This window comes from Salvelinus fontinalis, chromosome 18 (genome assembly GCF_029448725.1).
Source record: "Salvelinus fontinalis isolate EN_2023a chromosome 18, ASM2944872v1, whole genome shotgun sequence".
Taxonomy (NCBI): domain Eukaryota; kingdom Metazoa; phylum Chordata; class Actinopteri; order Salmoniformes; family Salmonidae; genus Salvelinus; species Salvelinus fontinalis.
In genome coordinates, this window is record NC_074682.1 from 22,439,897 (window position 1) to 22,459,505 (window position 19,609).

Sequence of the window (19,609 nt, forward strand, 5' to 3'; positions counted from 1 at the left end):
GGACTAATTCAGAGATTTGCCCATTCTAGTATTCAATAACATGTTGTAACTCAAAAACAGGAAAATTGGATGCATCACCAATGCCCTGGAGAAAATGTTTTTTTCCAGTTTTTTTTAGACCAGGGGATTGTTTTCCCAGTACTTGTTACCCTTGAAGAGCTTCCGACATCAACGTTATGCAAATAGTTTCCTCTTTTTCTCTTTGGCCAGAGGACAGAGAGGAGCCAGAGAGGAGGCTGCACTACAAAGCCTTGCTGGCTGTATAGAGTAGACTTTAACACCTGTTCTCCTTTACTAGATAAATAATGCATGGTCCTGTCTCAGAGCAGAGCAGAGGGGAAAAAACAGGCCAGGTTCACACAGGGAGCCAAGTGGGGTCTCCAGTGGGCACAGACAGATGCCAACCCCCCTAACTCTGTGCGAGCATTACAATGCCAGGGAGCAGATTATACCCTGCCCATATTATACCCTCCCAAACTCCTGCTGTTTAATTTCAGCCCTGACTGGGAGCACTGCCGCTGGGAATGGCCCTGTCTTTATCTGTGGAGTATGGTTAGGTGGAAGTGTAGCCATGATGCTGAGTACACAATTGCCCTTGGGTTATGTGAGGTACTGTATAGGTAAAGCATTGGAGGTATTGACGTGTTACTAAACCAAAATATATACGGTCAGCATGTGGTCAACACAAGGACAGAATAACCCTTTCCCTCTGTGTCCTTCTTCCACAGTGGGAGGAGGTAAGTGGATACGATGAGAACATGAACACCATCCGCACCTACCAGGTGTGCAACGTGTTCGACAACAACCAGAACAACTGGGTCCGCACCAAGTACATTTGGCGCCGGGGTGCACAGCGGATCCACGTGGAAATGAAGTTCTCCGTGCGAGACTGCAGCTCCATCCCCAACGTGCCCGGCTCCTGTAAAGAGACTTTTAACCTGTACTACTATGAGTCAGACTCGGACACGGCCAACAAGGTGTCCCCGCCATGGATGGAGAACCCCTGGATCAAGGTGGACACCATCGCGGCCGATGAGAGCTTCTCCCAGGTCGACCTTGGCGGCCGGGTGATGAAGATTAACACAGAGGTGCGGAGCTTCGGCCCCGTGTCCAAACACGGATTCTACCTGGCCTTCCAGGACTACGGCGGCTGCATGTCCCTCATCGCCGTGCGTGTCTTCTACAGGAAGTGTCCTCGCGTCATCCAGAACGGAGCTGTGTTTCAGGAGACCCTGTCTGGGGCAGAGAGCACCTCTCTGGTGGCAGCGCGGGGTGTGTGTATCTCCAACGGGGAGGAGGTGGACGTGCCCATAAAACTGTACTGCAACGGGGACGGGGAGTGGATGGTGCCCATCGGGCGCTGCATGTGCAAGGCTGGCCACGAGGCTGTGGAGAACGGGACTGTGTGTAGAGGTAAGGGCCACTCTCATCCCTCTCTCTTCAACTCTGTTATCCAGACTAGAAGGACACAGTAACCTTTACAGAGCCAGTCAGCTGTATATTCATAACAGAGTAATCCAGATAGCAGAGCATACACACAGTACTTAATACCGTACCTGTCTGCATACTGCACTTCATGCTGCTCTAGGGATCAGGTTATTCCATATGAACAGACAGTCTACGCTTGTAAAATATGCCCATGTATTGAATAAATAAACAGGAAGATGGGATCATCACACTTCACATTGGATAGTACACGTTGGCTCTACGGTCATATGTTCATGTGAATGATCACTCCTAAGCTTTTCCAATAATATACTGGTGAATATTACTTCACATATGTAACAGATGTGCTTCAGGTTATACAGTATATATGTCAGAATATGTTTTTTTTGTTGAAGTGGGCGAACATAGAACAGGCCTAGTTCATTTCTAAAGCACTCTAAAGGAAGAGGAGTGTCAGATCAGAGGTGTTTGGACTCCAGTCACATAGGTCTGTCATAGCCTGGAGTTATTTATTACTTTCAATACTCTACACGGTGTAATGGATGTAATCTTAGACTTCCATTCAAATCCACGTAGAAAGGAAACAATTTACCTTTACCTCAAGGGAAGTTGTAATGCTAATGCATGTAGGATGTGTGAATATGTTACATTTAATCATTTTGTCATAGCTCTTCTCATTCCATATTCCAGCTCTGGTGGAAAAGGTTGTAAAGAGGTTAATATTTCAGTTTCTCACAGTGAAGGCTGAAGTTGATTTGATTTTAAGCCAATGATAGCTTTTCTAATGAAAACACAAACAGACAAAATAAGATCAAAGCTGAGTAGGAGCATCAGATCTATTGTTGTAGGTGCAATGCAGTATTGAGTCAGTTAGCTACCACACACACCTACTGGGTACACCAAAATGTACAGTATTTCAAGGACAAAAGAGAAGATTTGCACCAAACGCCTACCACCTATCATTCTTATCTTCGACTGGAATCCCTCGTGGTCCATATCGATTTACCATTTTACAACATCAGTGTGCTCAGCCTCACCTGTGCTGCTACGCCCTTTTGCTGTGCGGCAGGTGATATTGGCTGGACGCGGTCAGAGAGCCTGATGGCTAACAGCAAAACAGGGCAGTTACAGCCTGCAGCCTGCAGACAAGGCCCACGCTGACACAGCCAGGCAGCCAGCCGGCAGGCACAATACACCGCCTACCTGTGTTCCAGCCGCCTGTGTACTGCTGCCTCTGTCATAAGCCTGCCTGTAATTACCCCACAGCCCCCAGCAGCTCTGGCTCTGGTTCTGCTGAGAGGAGGGACAGTGAATGGCGCTGTTGCTCTTCGCCTTGCTCCTCAAAACAGTACCTCTGCTCAATGACTGCTAATGAGGACAAGCACAGGTCCTCCTTAAGGGATACACACCAATAAGAGGAGCATGGAGGATATCTGCTATAATTTGAAACCCCTGCATAATTAAACAAATCTGGTTGTTTTTTGACCTACATGTAATTCACTGCACTGTCGGATTGAAACGTCCCATGGGCATCCTCAATCACAGTGATTTTGTGTGAAACTGGATTATACAATTCAATTGATGGCCATTCAATTGAAATGAATGTTTTTCAATCAATCACTGCTAGAGGGCTGGGCAGTGGCAGTGTTTCATCTTCGGCACATGTTGGGGTGTAGCGTTTTTTCCTTCTAGTTCCTTATCACCCTCCTGTTCATTTCTCCAACAGGGGAAAAATCTGCTTTAATTACAGAGGCTAGCCATCCAATGTCCTCTGCTCTGAAGAAAAGCTTCTTTCACTACAGTCTTTCATGTTCATCTTTTGGGCTCCCGAGTTGCGCAGCAGTCTAAGGCACTGCATCTTAGTGCAGGAGGCGTCACTATAGTACCTGGTTCAAATCCAGGCTGTATCACATCTGTTCGTGATTGAGAGTCCCATAGGGCAGACAATTGGCCCAACGTCGTTGGGTTTGGCCAGAGTAGGCCGTCATTGTAAATAAGAATTTGTTGTTAACTGACTTGCCTAGTTAAATAAAGGTTAAATTAAAAGAAATCATCAGCACCTCTGCTGTACTGAGAGTGGTTTTGTGTTAGCAAGGCCAAGGCTCACACACTGCTACCCAGTGTGTACAAGCAGATGTTTTTTTCAGTTTTTCTCAGTGTGGCTAGGTCTCCAGTGATAACATAGACACACTCGGTGGACTATTAAAACTTTATGAGCAGGATGCATTATCTTAGAGTGGAGCTGTGGCATGCAACAAAACACTGGCATAGAGATGGATTTTATAGGCACACAATAGTTATGAGACTCAGTCCAAAAAAGGTGAAATGTGTGTGATACAAAATAAGAAAATGAAATCATTAAAGATGAACATTTTTATTGCTTGTGATTGGCCTATTGTATGGTAAGCCTTTTTTATTAGATTTCTGATCGAGGCCTGCCATCGATTGGTATTTGTGGATTTATCTTTCTCCACATTGAAATTTGATATCGCCGTGTGAGACTGTGGTAAGTGCCTTTTAACTGCCAGTGGTTAGGTAATGAATTGATTTATGAAAGATGCGCCTTTGCCCGCTCATGTTTAGGTAATGAATTGATTTGTGAAAGATGCCCTCTCAGGGAGTCTTCAGTATCCTCTTTCGGAGAGGATTATGGAACCACAGATAGAAAATAATATAACAGTGAAGATGAGAGAGCAGTCTTGCGCCAATATTATTAATAAGGCAAGTGATGCTTTTTCCAACACTCTGGCAACAAGACGTAATTACACATGTATCAATTAAATCCTTGCCACGGCCCTTTGCAAATAATTACACTTTGACATGAAATCTGTCAAAATATTGACAATAGACAGCGCTGTTTCAGTTTAAATTGCAGGGCTTTTCTCTGTGATCGTGTTACTAACCAGATGAAGTTACTTCTCATAGTGCCAGGGGCAAATGAGGGTCTCTGAACAGAAAGGGCCCTGAAAGTAGAGATCTGATTACCCTTCGAGCCTGAGGAGATGGTGGACCACAGAGACACACACATGGGGTCCTGTTCATCCTTGCCGTACCAGTTGAAATAAAAGCACTCTCTCTCTAGAAGGGTACAATGAGAGCCATGTTCAGGGGTGGAAATGCAAACTCCCTAACAATGCCCATGTGTGTTTTTTCTTGTAATCTGATCATCTAACCCCATGCTATTGTGGCTTTAAGGGTCTTGACTGTGGGAGTGTGTCTCATATTATGGAGCAATGAATGTTCAGACAGAGACGCAAAAGTCACATTTACAGTAAAAGTTTCGAGCAGCACTAAGTAACCGTACAGTAGTTCTTTAACTAGTGCGTTTGAGGAAGGGGAATGCTGTAAAGTCACCAGCGTAGTTTACACAGGCATGTCCCGCTGCACAGATATAAAAGGAAGCATTCAGCACACCACATCAAATACCTCTGCTTGACATCCATGACAGTTGAGGGTGTAGAATGTGAGGAACAGGAGACTGCATGGTCTTTCCTACTGACATGCAAAGAAAAGCCCAGTGTGAAACATGAGACAGCCTGACAGCTCATAGACTGTTACCTGAGAGAGGCCATGAGGGAACGGGATGGAATGCTACATTTGCACAGCTCACAGATTCAAAGCATTCATTAATACAAAATTAGAAAGGATCAAGAATCAATATTAAAATGGACCCTCATAGCAAACATTCTGTATGGTCCTCAAACCAGTTTATTACTGGCTTGGTTGCTCTCTCTTTCTGCTATCCCCTACATATGAAAATATAACAACAGAGTCAGGTCAGATGAAGAGTATTCTAGGTCAGGTTGTGGAGAAACATCAATGTGTTTCTCTCCTCTTGGATGTGGTGAGATGTGGTGAGGTCTCCCTCAGTAGTGTGGGCTGAGCTGCCTGATGCTAGCTCTGCTGTAGCACATCTAAGGCAAGAAGATTAACGAGGGGCGCTTTAGTAATCCTTCAGTCAAATGTAATGGTAGATACAGGGAGTTAGAGAGGATTAAGTGAGAAGGTGTGCCCTGGGATGGGCTGGCCATGGCATGATTGCATGGAAAAGGAAAAGGAGATGAGGAGGGGAACCGCCCCCCACCCCGCTACCCTTGCCACCACTGCTGAATAGAATCCTAGGGGAAACACTGACATTTCTGCTGCAGCTGCCTTTATTTCCCAAGATGCCCTTGCCTTTAATTATAGCTCTAATTGACTAACAGCAAACATTGGGCACACACAGCCATGCATACACTTAGACATCCAACCCCTGCACTCTACAACCAGGCAAAAGCAAAACAAACACACCCCCTCAAGGCTTTTGCTGCACTGCATGTGCAAACAAAGGCACATGAAGGAGAATTCTGAGAGACAAGAGAAAACCTTTAGAATCACTACATACTGTAGACACAAGAAACTCACATTGAAGCTAATCCTATACATGTGATTATACGGTTACAGATGAAATCCTTTTAATATGCACATAAGGATGTCCGCATTTACATCCACACAGTATGTAAATCATCCCAATATATGACTGACAAATATCATACAAAATACTAGTTGACTTCTTAAATAGATGCTTCAATGGAAAGTCTATTTCATGATTTGAGGGGCTGTTATACTGTAGGTTAATGGTGTGGTCTGTGAACCTTTACAAATAGTGTTGCAGCAGAAGGGGAACATTGGAGCTGTGGGACGTCTTAGCCAACCACAGAGACTCTGGGGAGCAGTCACATTCCTTTATTCCTTGTTCTCAACTGTGATGGGATTTCAGCCTGACCAGGTGTTTTCTCTGTCTTTGTCTCTGTCTCTGAGCATAGCACACATCTAAACAGCAGACTTCACAAAGCAGTAACCATTTACTCCAACCTCCACCCCTCCTCACACGCACACAAACACAGAACGTATCATCCCTTTTATCCCAACAAATCCATCACATTGGAATGTGATACCGCGAGGTGAGATGTCTGCGAATCACCTCCAGCTCAGAGATCACGGCCTGTTTACTGTGTACACCTGTTCCATATGGCCGTGCTTGTGTTGGGTCCTACCCCATATGGCTCCTCGTGTGCTGGGTTCAGTCCCCTGTCTGTATCCTTATCCCACGCCATCTCTTTGGAATGCTGTGTGTCCGCCGTGCCGCCTCGGACCATCAAGACTCCCTGTTTTTCCAGACAGTGGTCTGATGGTCTTGTGTGAAAGAGGTATAGGACATTGACCCCTGAAACCCCTGGTTCAGATAGCCTTCCCTCTGGGCAGGACATTCCGTTACTGGACGGGTGAGAGCCACACAAGCAGAACGAGATGCCTCCCTTTTTTTCTCATTAGGGACAGGACCGGAGCCTTCTCCAAACAAGCTCCTTCAGATGGCTCCCTCTTTTTCTCATTAGGGACAGGACCGGAGCCTTCTCCAAACAAGCTCCTTCAGATGGCTCCCTCTTTTTCTCATTAGGGACAGGACCGGAGCCTTCTCCAAACAAGCTCCTTCAGATGGCTCCCTCTTTTTCTCATTAGGGACAGGACCGGAGCCTTCTCCAAACAAGCTCCTTCAGATGGCTCCCTCTTTTTCTCATTAGGGACAGGACCGGAGCCTTCTCCAAACAAGCTCCTTCAGATGGCTCCCTCTTTTTCTCATTAGGGACAGGACCGGAGCCTTCTCCAAACAAGCTCCTTCAGATGGCTCCCTCTTTTTCTCATTAGGGACAGGACCGGAGCCTTCTCCAAACAAGCTCCTTCAGATGGCTCCCTCTTTTTCTCATTAGGGACAGGACCGGAGCCTTCTCCAAACAAGCTCCTTCAGATGGCTCCCTCTTTTTCTCATTAGGGACAGGACCGGAGCCTTCTCCAAACAAGCTCCTTCAGATGGCTCCCTCTTTTTCTCATTAGGGACAGGACCGGAGCCTTCTCCAAACAAGCTCCTTCAGATGGCTCCCTCTTTTTCTCATTAGGGACAGGACCGGAGCCTTCTCCAAACAAGCTCCTTCAGATGGCTCCATTCATGTCCTGTTAAAGGCTTCACTGCATTCCATCATCAAACGAATGGCCAGGGAGTGGGATGGATTGTGAGTCTGTCTGACAAAACATGAAAATAAGAGCTGCAGTTGAAGCGACCTTGTCTGTCATTGACATATAAGTACATGGGTCAACATTTGAACAGACTGTAGACATACAGTATACAGTAACTCATGCAGTATGCTTTGTATACAGTCGGTCTGTTCTAAAACAAAGTGCACGGAGAGAGCTGCTCTCCATTCCTGGTGAGGGTGAATGAATGTACCATGTGTGTTATGTGGACATAGTATCCCAGAGACAAGCCCAGTTGTTCTCACACAATTGACCCCCAGTTGCTTACTGAAAGGTAAACCCCAGATCGTGTTTCACCCCACGCTGTCATCCAATCTCCTGGAACGTCATTCATGGGATGATGTTACACTAAACAGTAAGGCGTTTAATGTAGAGGCATGCATGGAGCCTTACATGGGAGGCTTAAAGTGCTGCCTGACAAAGAGTGGTAAAGATAAAGGGATATGATTCTTGGACAGATTGCAGTACTGATTTAGAGATAGCGTTTGGAAGATAGAGATAAGTGATTTATGGGATGTAGTGGGCTGTGGCACAATGGCACTATGTGTACTATACAGTAGAGTACAGTAATGTAAAGCAGAGAACAGGGATTTCTTCCTTGGTGGAGGAGACACTTTTCAAACTATAATGGATTCTAAAATTAGAAAGCCAGCCCTCCAACAAAGACCGCCCCTCTTTTAAAGTTCAAAAGGTGTTTAAAGATTAAACAGGAGTGAGTGAGGGGAGAGAGGATACATAGAGCTACGGATGACTCACTCCTCCTAGCTGGGTTATCAGTACTAGACGCCTCACTGCTCTATGACATACTGCACTAATAACCAGAGCAACAGAGCACTTTCCTCTTGAACAGCAGGCTAAAAGGAAGGCATACAGACAGAGAGCATACACTGCTCCTCTCCACTATAGAGTTAAGTGCACTATTGACACTGAGGGCTGAGAGGTGTATTCTGTTTGCGGTATACAACCAAACAATGCTGACCGCCTGGACCTACAGTATATTTGGTAATATGTTGTCAGAGAACAGAGATGTAATGTAGAAAGCGTAGCTATACCCAAAGGAAAACCAAAGGAGAATGTTCTATTAACATTGTATTTCACTGCTACAGCCTAGCAGGAAAACAACAGAAAGCAAGTAGTATTCTTTGTGTCAAGGGCATTATCTCTCCGTAACCCCACTGAATCTCTCTGTGGTGATCATGGCCTCCACATCTTTTATCTAACAACAGATTTGGCTAATCTGAAAAATCGAACGTTTATATAGGGATATATGTTTCTCGGAGATTCCAAGATGTTTAGTACTTCATACGCTAGTGTAAACTCAAAAGTTGGAGTTGATGCTAGCATGATATTGGAATGAAGTGCCGATATCAACGTTTTTGTCATCACTCCCATGAGACTTTCTGGCATTGTTTGAGTTTGAAATGGAACACACTCATCTACACACTCAGCCTCCAGTGCAAAGTTAAGCTCTCTCCGCTCTCTCCTATCTCCCAGAAACACACCTCAGGAGGATCTGTTTGCTTTTTCAGATTACTCTCTGATCAACAGGGTTTATTAACGTCTCTCTCCCCCCCAGCCTCAGCTTGCTCCATTTAGCCATGGCAGGTAGAGATGCCTTCACTTTTACACTGATAACACTCGCAGTAGTGTTTTCTGCATGGCACAGCGAGTCTAGGGTTTACTCTATCTTTGTGTAAAGAGCAATGGGTGTTCGTCTGAACTTTGGTCGTCTACATGTTCCTGTGTTACATTTGGGAAAGTAGCCTGGTTTAGCTCTCAGCCGCCCGCTGCGGGGAGTCCTAGTGCACTAGCTCTAGGGGACAACCCAGCTGTGTAAATGCTTGAGTTACAGAATATTCAACATGTACAACACATTTTTGGGGGGCATTGACTAAGAAAACAAATTACCCAAGGTATTGAGCTGTTCCACTCCTCTGTGCATACCTGTAGCTGCTGGCTGGAAGGTAGAACGCTACTACACATTTTTTGTCCTACGACTCTGGTGAAGAAATGGGTTCATCTAAAGCCGTGGTCACTTTCACAGTCAAAAAGCAAGCTGAGATCTCCCCCCCTGAATCTTTTTTAAACATAATGTTTTACATTAACCTAATAAAAACAGTTGTAATACATTATCATAGCTATATGTCTTGCCTGCCAACATCGATCTTCTCAAACCATATTATATTTCAAAACTCAAGCTTTGATAACAAAATGGATCAGTTGGTGATGCACTGCGAGGGACAGCTGAGCATAAATTGAAATAATTTGTAAATTGTTTGCTTTTTTTATTTTACTGGACTGATGGTACCTGCATCTGATGGTCATGGTGCTTTCAAGACATCTAGGTCTCGGAAAAAGCTATGTCAAATCATGACGCCAGTGAACTTCAGAACGGAAAATTCAGAGCTCTAGAAAGATGCCAGAGTTTCCGAGTTGGATGACTGTTCAAAACGATTTTTCCAAGAGTGATGTCTTTTTTTTCAGAGTTCGATGTTGTTTTGAACACGAAATTAGTCTCAGCGTAGGGAGGGAGGGAGGGAGCAGAAACGGGTCTGCCTCTCATGGTCCCTGCTCTCTCCTTCCTTTCTTCCGGTGAGGCAGAGAGAGGGGACATAGTCTTCGACCTGATGGCAAAAATCGAGTCGCACCGCATCTGCCTTTGGCACAAATTCATGTTGTTCCTATGACCAGAGAAAGTGAAATATTCCTCGATATTAAAATAGACACGACGAGCTGCTAATAATAATAAAAACACATGGCTATCAATACACAATACACTCAATACACAATACACAGCTACTCATTCATTGCAGCGCGAGTGGAAGTAGACAGAAGAACGTTTTATGTCTTGTAATAGTGTTGAATAAAAAAAGTTTTGACAGTTCTGGTGAATAAAACTTTGACATGAACTCACTCATAAAAACAGCAGGTCTTGGCTGTATTCTTTAACAGTCTCTCTCTGGCCATGGTTTTAAAAGTAATGAAATCTCACCTAGGCTAGTATCAACCTTTGCTGTGGCCGGGGTCGTGGAAGCTGTAGCTAGGCACGGTAATTTGTGCTATCCGATTGACCAGCGCATTAGGAGCACTCAATTTAACCACAGATCTCCCGTTCTGCCCGAGGGCGCAGGAGCGTTTGTCTTTTCAGCCAAGTTAAATGGTAAATGGTTAAAAATGGGAACACTTTGCCTACTCGGTGCTCAGGGCTTTTGAATCAACTGTACCTACTGCCAGCATCAAAAAATGTTTTACAAAAAAGGACCACAAGCCTTTATGCCTATCGTTGGCTTTTCTACCGAAATGTTAGGTGATCGACTTGGAATGCCTTGAAGATCGAACAGTCAATCGCGGATAGAGGAATTCTTTCACCTCTTATTTGAAAGATGAAAGAAATTACACAATTCAGTAATCCTTATCTAGTCAGTGAGGATAGTTTAGCTAGTACATTGAACGTCCATGGTTTGAATCAGTCAATTGAAATAAATTCATTAGGCCCTAATATTTGGATTTCACATGACTGGGAATACAGATATGCATCTGTTGGTCACAGATACAGTACCTTAAAAAAAGGATCAGAAAACCATGTCTGGTGTGACCAACATTTGCCTCATCCAGTGCAACACATCTCCTTCGCATGGAGTTGACCAGGCTGATGATTGTAGCCTGGTGAATGTTGTCCCACTCCTCTTTAATGGCTGTGCGAAATTGCTGTATATTGGCGGGAACTGAAACATGCTGTCGTACACGTCAATCCAGAGCATCCCAAACATGGTGACATTTCTGGTGAGTATGTAGACCATGGGATATTTTCAGCTTTCAGGAATTGTGTACTGATCCTTGTGACATGGGGCTGTGCATTATCATGCTGAAACATGAGGTGATGGCGGCGGATGAATGGCATGACATTGGGCCTCAGGATCTCGTCACAGTATCCCTGTGCTTTCAAATTGCCATCGATAAAATGCAATTGTGTTCGTAGCTTATGCCTGCCCATACCATAACCCCACCGCCACCATGGGACACTCTGTTCACAATGTTGACATCAGCAAACCGCTCTCTCACATTACGCCATACACGTGGTCTGCGGTTGTTAGGCTGCTTGGACATACATCCAAATTCTCTAAAACTATGGTAGAGAGATTAACATGAATTTATCCAGTAACAGCTCTGGTGGACATTTCTGCAGTCAGCATGCCAATTGCATGTTCCCTGAAAACTTGAGACATCTGTGGCATTGTGTTGTGTGACAAAAATGCACATTTTAGAGTGGCCTTTTATTGTCCCCAGCACAAGGTGCATCTGTGTAATGATCATGCTTTGTAATCAACTTCTTGATATGCCACACCTGTCAGGTATGATGGATTATCTTGGCAAAGGAGAAATGCTCACTAACAGGAATGTAAACAAATTTGTGCACAAATATGGAGAGAAGTAAGCTTGTGCATGAATTTCTGCTGTCTTTTATTTCAGCTCATGAAACATGAGACCAACACTTTACATGTTGCGTTTATATTTTTGTTCAGTGTATACTTTTTCACAGGTCTAGTTTGTAAACCTTTTGGGATTCTCTGTTTATACAACCTACATAACAGGAGGTATGATATAAATTGTTAATGACATGAATAGTGTGATATTTTGCCTTGTGTGAAATAAATAAAGCTGTTTTCCATGTCACTCTCAGGGTGAGTTTAAATGCAATGCTGGGAGAGTATGCGTTTCTTCATGCCCATAAAATAATTGTAAAAAAAAAAGTGCCTTTGTTTATTAGATAAACCTCTGAGATTCACAGTAGCCTACAGCATCTTGAATGAATTTAAGAGAGGGGAAATCCTTCATAGTGAATTATGTATGTCAATGCTGTAAATATTGGGTGTCCATTGGACTTTATTCTCCTCTTACAGCTAACACACACTCTCCATATTCCAGGACATTCAGAATACCTTTGTGTGTTTACACATTGTCCATAGCTGATGTTTTCCATGCACCTTCAATGCACTGATTATCTCAACATAGAAATGGGACAATACCTCTTTACAGTGGTGTAAAAAGTACCGAATTGTCATCCTTGAGTAAAAGTAAAGATACACTATAGAAATGACTCAAGTAAAAGTGAAAGCCACCCAGTAAAATACTACTTGAGTAAAAGTCTAAAAGTATTTGGTTTTAAATATACTTAAGTATCAAAAGTAAATGTAATTGATAAAATGTACTTATCCCTCCTGTTGTGTTCCGGTTGAATTGGACCGATTTACAAGTTTTCTCTCTGAAAAATGTAGTTAATTTAATCTGATTGTCATAAGGTTCCATGACTTTGTCCACACAGGGCATGTGAACACACAAAATATATTTGGATGATTTTCATTACATTTTGAGGGTTTTATTTAACTTTTGTACACCTGTGGTGTTCCTGGTCAAAAATGATCGGTCATTAGAAATGAATGGGTGAGACTACAGTTAGTGTCTAAAATTGAGTTCAGGCACATGCTCATTCATCAGATGGACACACTTCCTCTCCCCGACCCCCAAATGCATGTATGTTTCAGCTTGCTTGCTAACCTGGTCTGCTATCTGCTAGCTTGCCAGCCCCGGTCTGCTAACTGCTAGCTTGTTTAGCCCCGGCCTACTAACTGTTAGCTTGTTCACATTGGCCTACTAACTGTCTGAATCGCCGTGTCCCCAGTCAGCCCAACCACTCACTGGACCCATATGTTCACTTGGCTATGCATGCCTCTCTCTAATATCAATATGCCTCGTCCATTACTGTCCTGGTTAGTGATTACTGTCTTATTTCACTGTAGAGCCTCTAGCCCTGCTCACTATGCCTTAACCAACCATGTTGTTCCGCCTCCCACATATGCGATGACATCACCTGGTTTCAACGTCTCTAGAGACTATATCTCTTTCATCATTACTCAATGCCTAGGTTTACCTCCAATGTACTCACATCTTACCTTACCTTTGTCTGTACACTATGCCTTGAATCTATGCTATCGAGCCCAGAAACCTGCTCCTTTTACTCTCTGTTCCGAATGTGCTAGACGGCCAGTTCGTATAGCATTTAGCCGTATCCTACTCCTCCTCTGTTCCTCTGGTGATATAGAGATAATCCAGGTCCTGCAGTGCCTAGCCCCACTCCCACTCCCCAGGTGCTCTCATTTGTTGACTTCTGTAACCGTAAAAGCCTTGGTTTCATGCATGTTAACATTAGAAGCCTACTCCCTAAGTTTGTTTTACTCACTGCTTTAGCACACTGCCAACCCGGATGTCTTAGCCGTGTCTGAATCCTGGTTTAGGAAAACCACCAAAAACCCTGAAATCTCCATCGTCAACTATAACATTTTCCGCCAAGATAGAACTGCCAAAGGGGGCGGTGTTGCAATCTAATGCAAAGATAGCCTGCAGAGTTCTGTATTACTATCCAAGTCTGTACCCAAACAATTCTAGCTTCTACTTCTAAAAATTCACCTTTCCAGAAACAAGTCTCTCACTGTTGCCGCTTGCTATAGACCTCCCTCTGCCCCCAGCTGTGCCCTCGATACCATATGTGAATTGATTGCTCCCCATCTATCTTCTCGTGCTAGCTTGTGCTACTAGGTGACCTAAACTGGGACATGCTTAACACCCCGGCCATCCTACAATCTAAGCTTGATGCCCTCAATCTCACACAAATTATCAATGAACCTACCAGGTACAACTAAAACACTTCTGCGAGCAGGCCTTTCTAATCGACCTGGCCGGGGTATCCTGGAATGACATTGACCTCATCCCATCAGTAGATGATGCCTGGCTATTCTTTAAAAGTGCATTCCTCACCATCTTAAATAAGCATGCCCCATTCAAAAAATGTAGAACTAGGAATAGATATAGTCCTTGGTTCACTCCAGACCTGTCTGCCCTTGACCAGCACAAGAACATCCTGTGGCGTTCTGCATTAGCATCGAATAGCCCCCGTCATATGCAACTTTTCAGGGAAGTTAGGAACAAATATACACAGGCAGTTAGGAAAGCTAAGGCTAGCTTTTTCAAACAGAAATTTGCATCCTGTAGTACTAACTCAAAAAAGTTTTGGGATACTGTAAAGGCCCTACACCCAAACAAGGGCACTGCGTTCATCCACCTCTGGCCTGCTCGCCTCCCTACCACTGAGGAAGTACAGTTCCCGCTCAGCCCAGTCAAAACTGTTCGCTGCTCTGACCCCCCACTGGTGGAACAAACTCCCTCACGACGCCAGGACAGCGGAGTCAATCACCACCTTCCGGAGACACCTGAAACCCCACCTCTTTAAGGAATACCTAGGATAGGATAAAGTAATCCTTCTGACCCCCCCCCCCCCCCTTTAAAGATTTAGATGCACTGTTGTAAAGTGGCTGTTCCACTGGATGTCATAAGGTGAATGCACCAATTTGTAAGTCGCTCTGGATAAGAGCGTCTGCTAAATGACTTAAATGTAAATGTAAATGTTAAGTCCATGGAGAATAAGAGCACCTCCTCCCAGCTGCCCACTGCTCTGAGGCTAAGAAACACTGTCACCACCGATAAATCCGCTATCATTGAGAATTTCAATAAGCATTTCTCTACGGCTGGCCATGCTTTCCACCTGGCTACCCCTACCCCGGTCAACTGCCCAGCACCCTCCACAGCAACCCGCCAAAGCCCCCACCATTTCTCCTTTACCCAAATCCAGATAGATGATGTTCTGAAAGACCTGCAAAATCTGGACCCCTACAAATCAGCTGGGCTAGACAATCTGGACCCTCTCTTTCTAAAATTATCTGCCGAAATTGTTGCAACCCCTATTACTAGCCTGTTCAACCTCTCTTTCGTATCGTCTGAGATTCCCAAAGATTGGAAAGCTGCCATGGTCATCCCCCTCTTCAAAGGGGGTGACACTCTAGACCCAAACTGCTACAGACCTATATCTATCCTACCCTGTCTTTCTAAAGTCTTGAAAGCCAAGTTAACAAACAGATTACCGTCCATTTCGAATCCCACCGTACCTTCTCCGCTATGCAATCTGGTTTCAGAGCCAGTCATGGGTGCACCTCAGCCATGCTCAAGGTCCTAAACGACATCATAACCGCCATCGATAAGAGACATTACTGCGCAGCCGTAATCATCGACCTGGCCAAGGCTTTCGACTCTGTCAATCACCACATTCTTATTGGCAGACTCGACAGCCTTGGTTTCTCAAATGATTGTCTCGCCTGGTTTACCAACTACTTCTCTGATAGAGTTCAGTGTGTCAAATCGGAGGGCCTGTTGTCCGGACCTCTGGCAGTCTCTATGGGGGTGCCACAGGGTTCAATCCTCGGGCCGACTCTCTTCTCTGTATACATCAATGATGTTGCTCTTGCTGCTGGTGATTCTCTGATCCACCTCTACGCAGACGACACCATTCTGTATACTTCTGGCCCCTCTTTGGACACTGTGTTAACTAACCTCCAGACGAGCTTCAATGCCATACAACTCTCTTTCCGTGGCCTCCAACTGCTCTTAAACGCAAGTAAAACTAAATGCATGCTATTCAACCGATCACTGCCCGCACCTGCTCGCCCGTCCTGCATCACTACTCTGGACGGCTCTGACTTAGAATACGTGGACAGCTACAAATACCTAGGTGTCTGGTTAGACTGTAAACTCTTCTTCCAGACTCACATTAAGCATCTCCAATCCAAAATTAAATCTAGAATTGGCTTCCTATATCGCAACAACGCAGCCTTCACTCATGCTGCTTAACATACCCTCGTAAAACTGACCTTCCTACCGATCCTCGACCTCGGTGATGTCATCTATAAAATAGCTTTCAACACTCTACTCAACAAACTGGATGCAGTCTATCACAGTGCCATTCGTTTTGTCACCAAAGCCCCATACACTACCCACCATTGCGACCTGTATGCTCTCGTTGGTTGGCCCTCGCTTCATACTCGTCGCCAAACCCACTGGCTACAGGTTATCTACAAGTCTCTGCTAGGTAAAGCCCAGCCTTATCTCAGCTCACTGGTCACCATAGCAGCACCCACTCGTAGCACGCGCTCCAGCAAGTATATCTCACTGGTCACCCCCAAAGCCAACTCCTCCTTTGGTCGTCTTTCCTTCCAGTTCTCTGCTGCCAATGACTGGAACTGAAAAATCACTGAAGCTGGAAACACTTATCTCCCTCACTAGCTTTAAGCACCAGCTCTCTGAGTAGCTCACAGATTATTGCACCTGTACATAGCTCATCTATAATTTAGCCAAAACAACTACCTCTTCCCCTACTGTATTTATTTATTTATTTAGCTCCTTTGCACCCCATTATTTCTATTTCTACCTTGCAAATTCTTCCACTGCAAATCTACCATTCCAGTGTTTTACTTGCTATATTGTATTTACCTCGCCACCATGGCCTTTTTTGCCTTTACCTCCCTTATCTCACATCATTTGCTCACATTGTATATAGACTTATTTTTCTACTGTATTATTGACTGTATGTTTTGTTTATTCCATGTGTAACTCTGTGTTGTTGTATGTGTCGAATTGCTATGCTTTATCTTGGCCAGATCGCAGTTGCAAATGAGAACTTGTTCTCAACTAGCCTACCTGGTTAAATAAAGGTGATTATTATTTTTTTAAATAAACACACACACACACACGTCACTTTCATTTTGAGGCCTTGCTCACAATTCCTTCTATGGCAGCACAATGACAAAACGATATACTGTATGTGAGGCTCTTGATCATATCTTTGATCATGACACTGGTGAGGAGGAGAGAGGCCAGGAAACGGACAATGAAGATGCATTAGAGGAGGAAGTGTCAGAAGTTGAAGACAACACATAATAAGATCCAGACCAAGAGACAACCGATGTGGAACAATCCAGTGATGAGGAAGAGGGCCCTGCTGAGGTTGTTGTTACATTCCGGTCAAAGAATGGGAATTTGTCCTAGGCTTCATCCCTACCTGAGAGGAGAGGTCAGTTGTCAGCTGAAAATGTTATCAGGCCCAGGGCCAACGAGATACGCCATATTTATTTATTTATTTTTTTTACCTTTATTTAACTAGGCAAGTCAGTTAAGAACAAATTCTTATTTTCAATGACGGCCTAGGAACAGTGGGTTAACTGCCTGTTCAGGGGCAGAATGACAGATTTGTACCTTGTCAGCTCGGGGATTTGAACTTGCAACCTTCCGGTTACTAGTCCAACACTCTAACCACTAGGCTACGCTGCCGCCCCGGGTTGATGACATAAAATCCTGCTTCGAACTGTTCCTGACAGTCAATCGAAACTATAGTGATAAACATGACCAACTTGGAGGGGAGACACGTTTACAAAGATAACTGGAAGGAGGTAGACCGGACAGACGTGGGTCTCTTGATTTTGGCTGGTGTGTACAGATCCAGAGACAAATCTACCACCAGTTTATGGGATGCAGAGTCTGGTCGGGCAATTTTTCATGCCACTATGTTACTCCAGACATTTCACATGTTGTCACGGGTGATTCACTTCGACAACTGTGATACAAGACCAGGCCGCTGTCAACAAGACAAGCTGGCAGCGATCAGAGAGGTTTGGCACAAGTGCGTGGAGCGCCTGCCACTCATCTATAACCCAAGTCCAGACATCACAGTGTATGAGCGTCTGGTCGCTGCCCATTCAAACAGTACATGCCAAGCAGACCATCTAAATATGGAATAAAGATATGGGCAGCATGTGATGTCAGGACAAGTTATGCCTGGAACATGCAGGTTTACACCAGGAAACCTACTGACGGTGTTCCTGAAAGGAACCAGGGGAACCTACTGACGGTGTTCCTGAAAGGAACAAGGGGAACATACTGACGGTGTTCCTGAAAGGAACCAGGGGAACCTACTGACAGTGTTCCTGAAAGGAACCAGGGGAACCTACTGATGGTGTTCCTGAAAGGAACCAGGGGAACCTACTGACGGTGTTCCTGAAAGGAACCAGGGGAACCTACTGACGGTGTTCCTGAAAGGAACCAGGGGAAGTGGGTGGTCCTGGAAATTACTGCAGGTCTCCAGGGCCACAACATAACATGTGACAATTTATTCACCTCATATGCTCTTGGTCAGGAGCTGCTCCAAAAAAATGACCACGGTGGGGATGATCAGAAGGAGCATGCCTGAGTTGCCTCCTGCCTACTCACTACCAAGGACAAGGATCGTTTTTCCTCTAAATTTGCATTCACCGATACACACACTCTTGTGTCCTACTGCCCGAAGAAAAAGAAGAATGTGCTCCTGATGACAACTCTGCACAGGGATGCCGCTGTGAGTACCAGGGAGGACAGGAAGCCCAACGCTGCGCTGGACTACAACAGGAACAAAGAGGAGCTGACAACCTTGATAAGGTTTGTTACTCTTTATCTTTCAAGTCTCGTACTTTTTTTTTCTATTACCAGATTGTTTTATCTGCACCATAAAAAATAAGACATGTTGTTGTTTGGTGAAAGGCTCATTGAATTTGTGAACAATATGGAGTCAATTCTGTTCATTTTAATATGTAAATATGTTTTAGATGTGATAAATTAAAACAACGCTTTGATGCAATTTTTCACAATTTTTCACATGAAGTATCACTTGTATGTACTCATTATTTTATTTACTGATTGTTGCAGGTTACTGGCATATACTCATGTAAGAGGATGACTGCACGTTGGCCCATGGTTGTGTTCTTCAACATCCTAGATGTGTCGACCTACAACGCCTTTGTGGTGTGGATGGAGGTGAATCCAGGCTGGAAGCAGAGGAAATTCTTCAAGAGGAGACTATTCCTGGAAGAGTTGGGGAAAGCCACTCATTCAAAGGTGCCCACACCTTCCTCCAACACCATCCTCTGCTGGATTGGTGAGAGATATACAAGGGCCAGAAGCAAGATCATCAACCGCCAGAGACAGAAGAGACAAAAGGAATCTGTGTGCACCAAGCGATGTCAAAACAAGCATTATGTGCCGTAAATGCAGTGCATATATTTGCAAGGCACATGCAACAACCACCAGGGATTGTCCAACATGTGCATGAGAGCACACAAAATGTAACCACCATTGATTGACAGATTGTGAACATTTTCATGTTTTAATGTTTTTGTTATTG

At 44.5% G+C, this 19,609-nt stretch overlaps 1 protein-coding gene across 9 annotated transcripts in view; it reads left to right on the forward strand.

Annotated features, from left to right (window-relative positions):
• The window catches only part of LOC129815162 (ephrin type-B receptor 2-like), a 175,724-nt gene that overhangs the window by 75,814 nt on the left and 80,301 nt on the right, over positions 1–19,609 (forward strand). For all 9 annotated transcript variants that reach the window (XM_055868636.1, XM_055868642.1, XM_055868640.1 and 6 more), the window contains exon 3: positions 729–1,413. In XM_055868636.1, the coding sequence (XP_055724611.1) occupies positions 729–1,413 (685 nt within the window). The remainder of the gene's footprint in view (positions 1–728; positions 1,414–19,609) is intronic.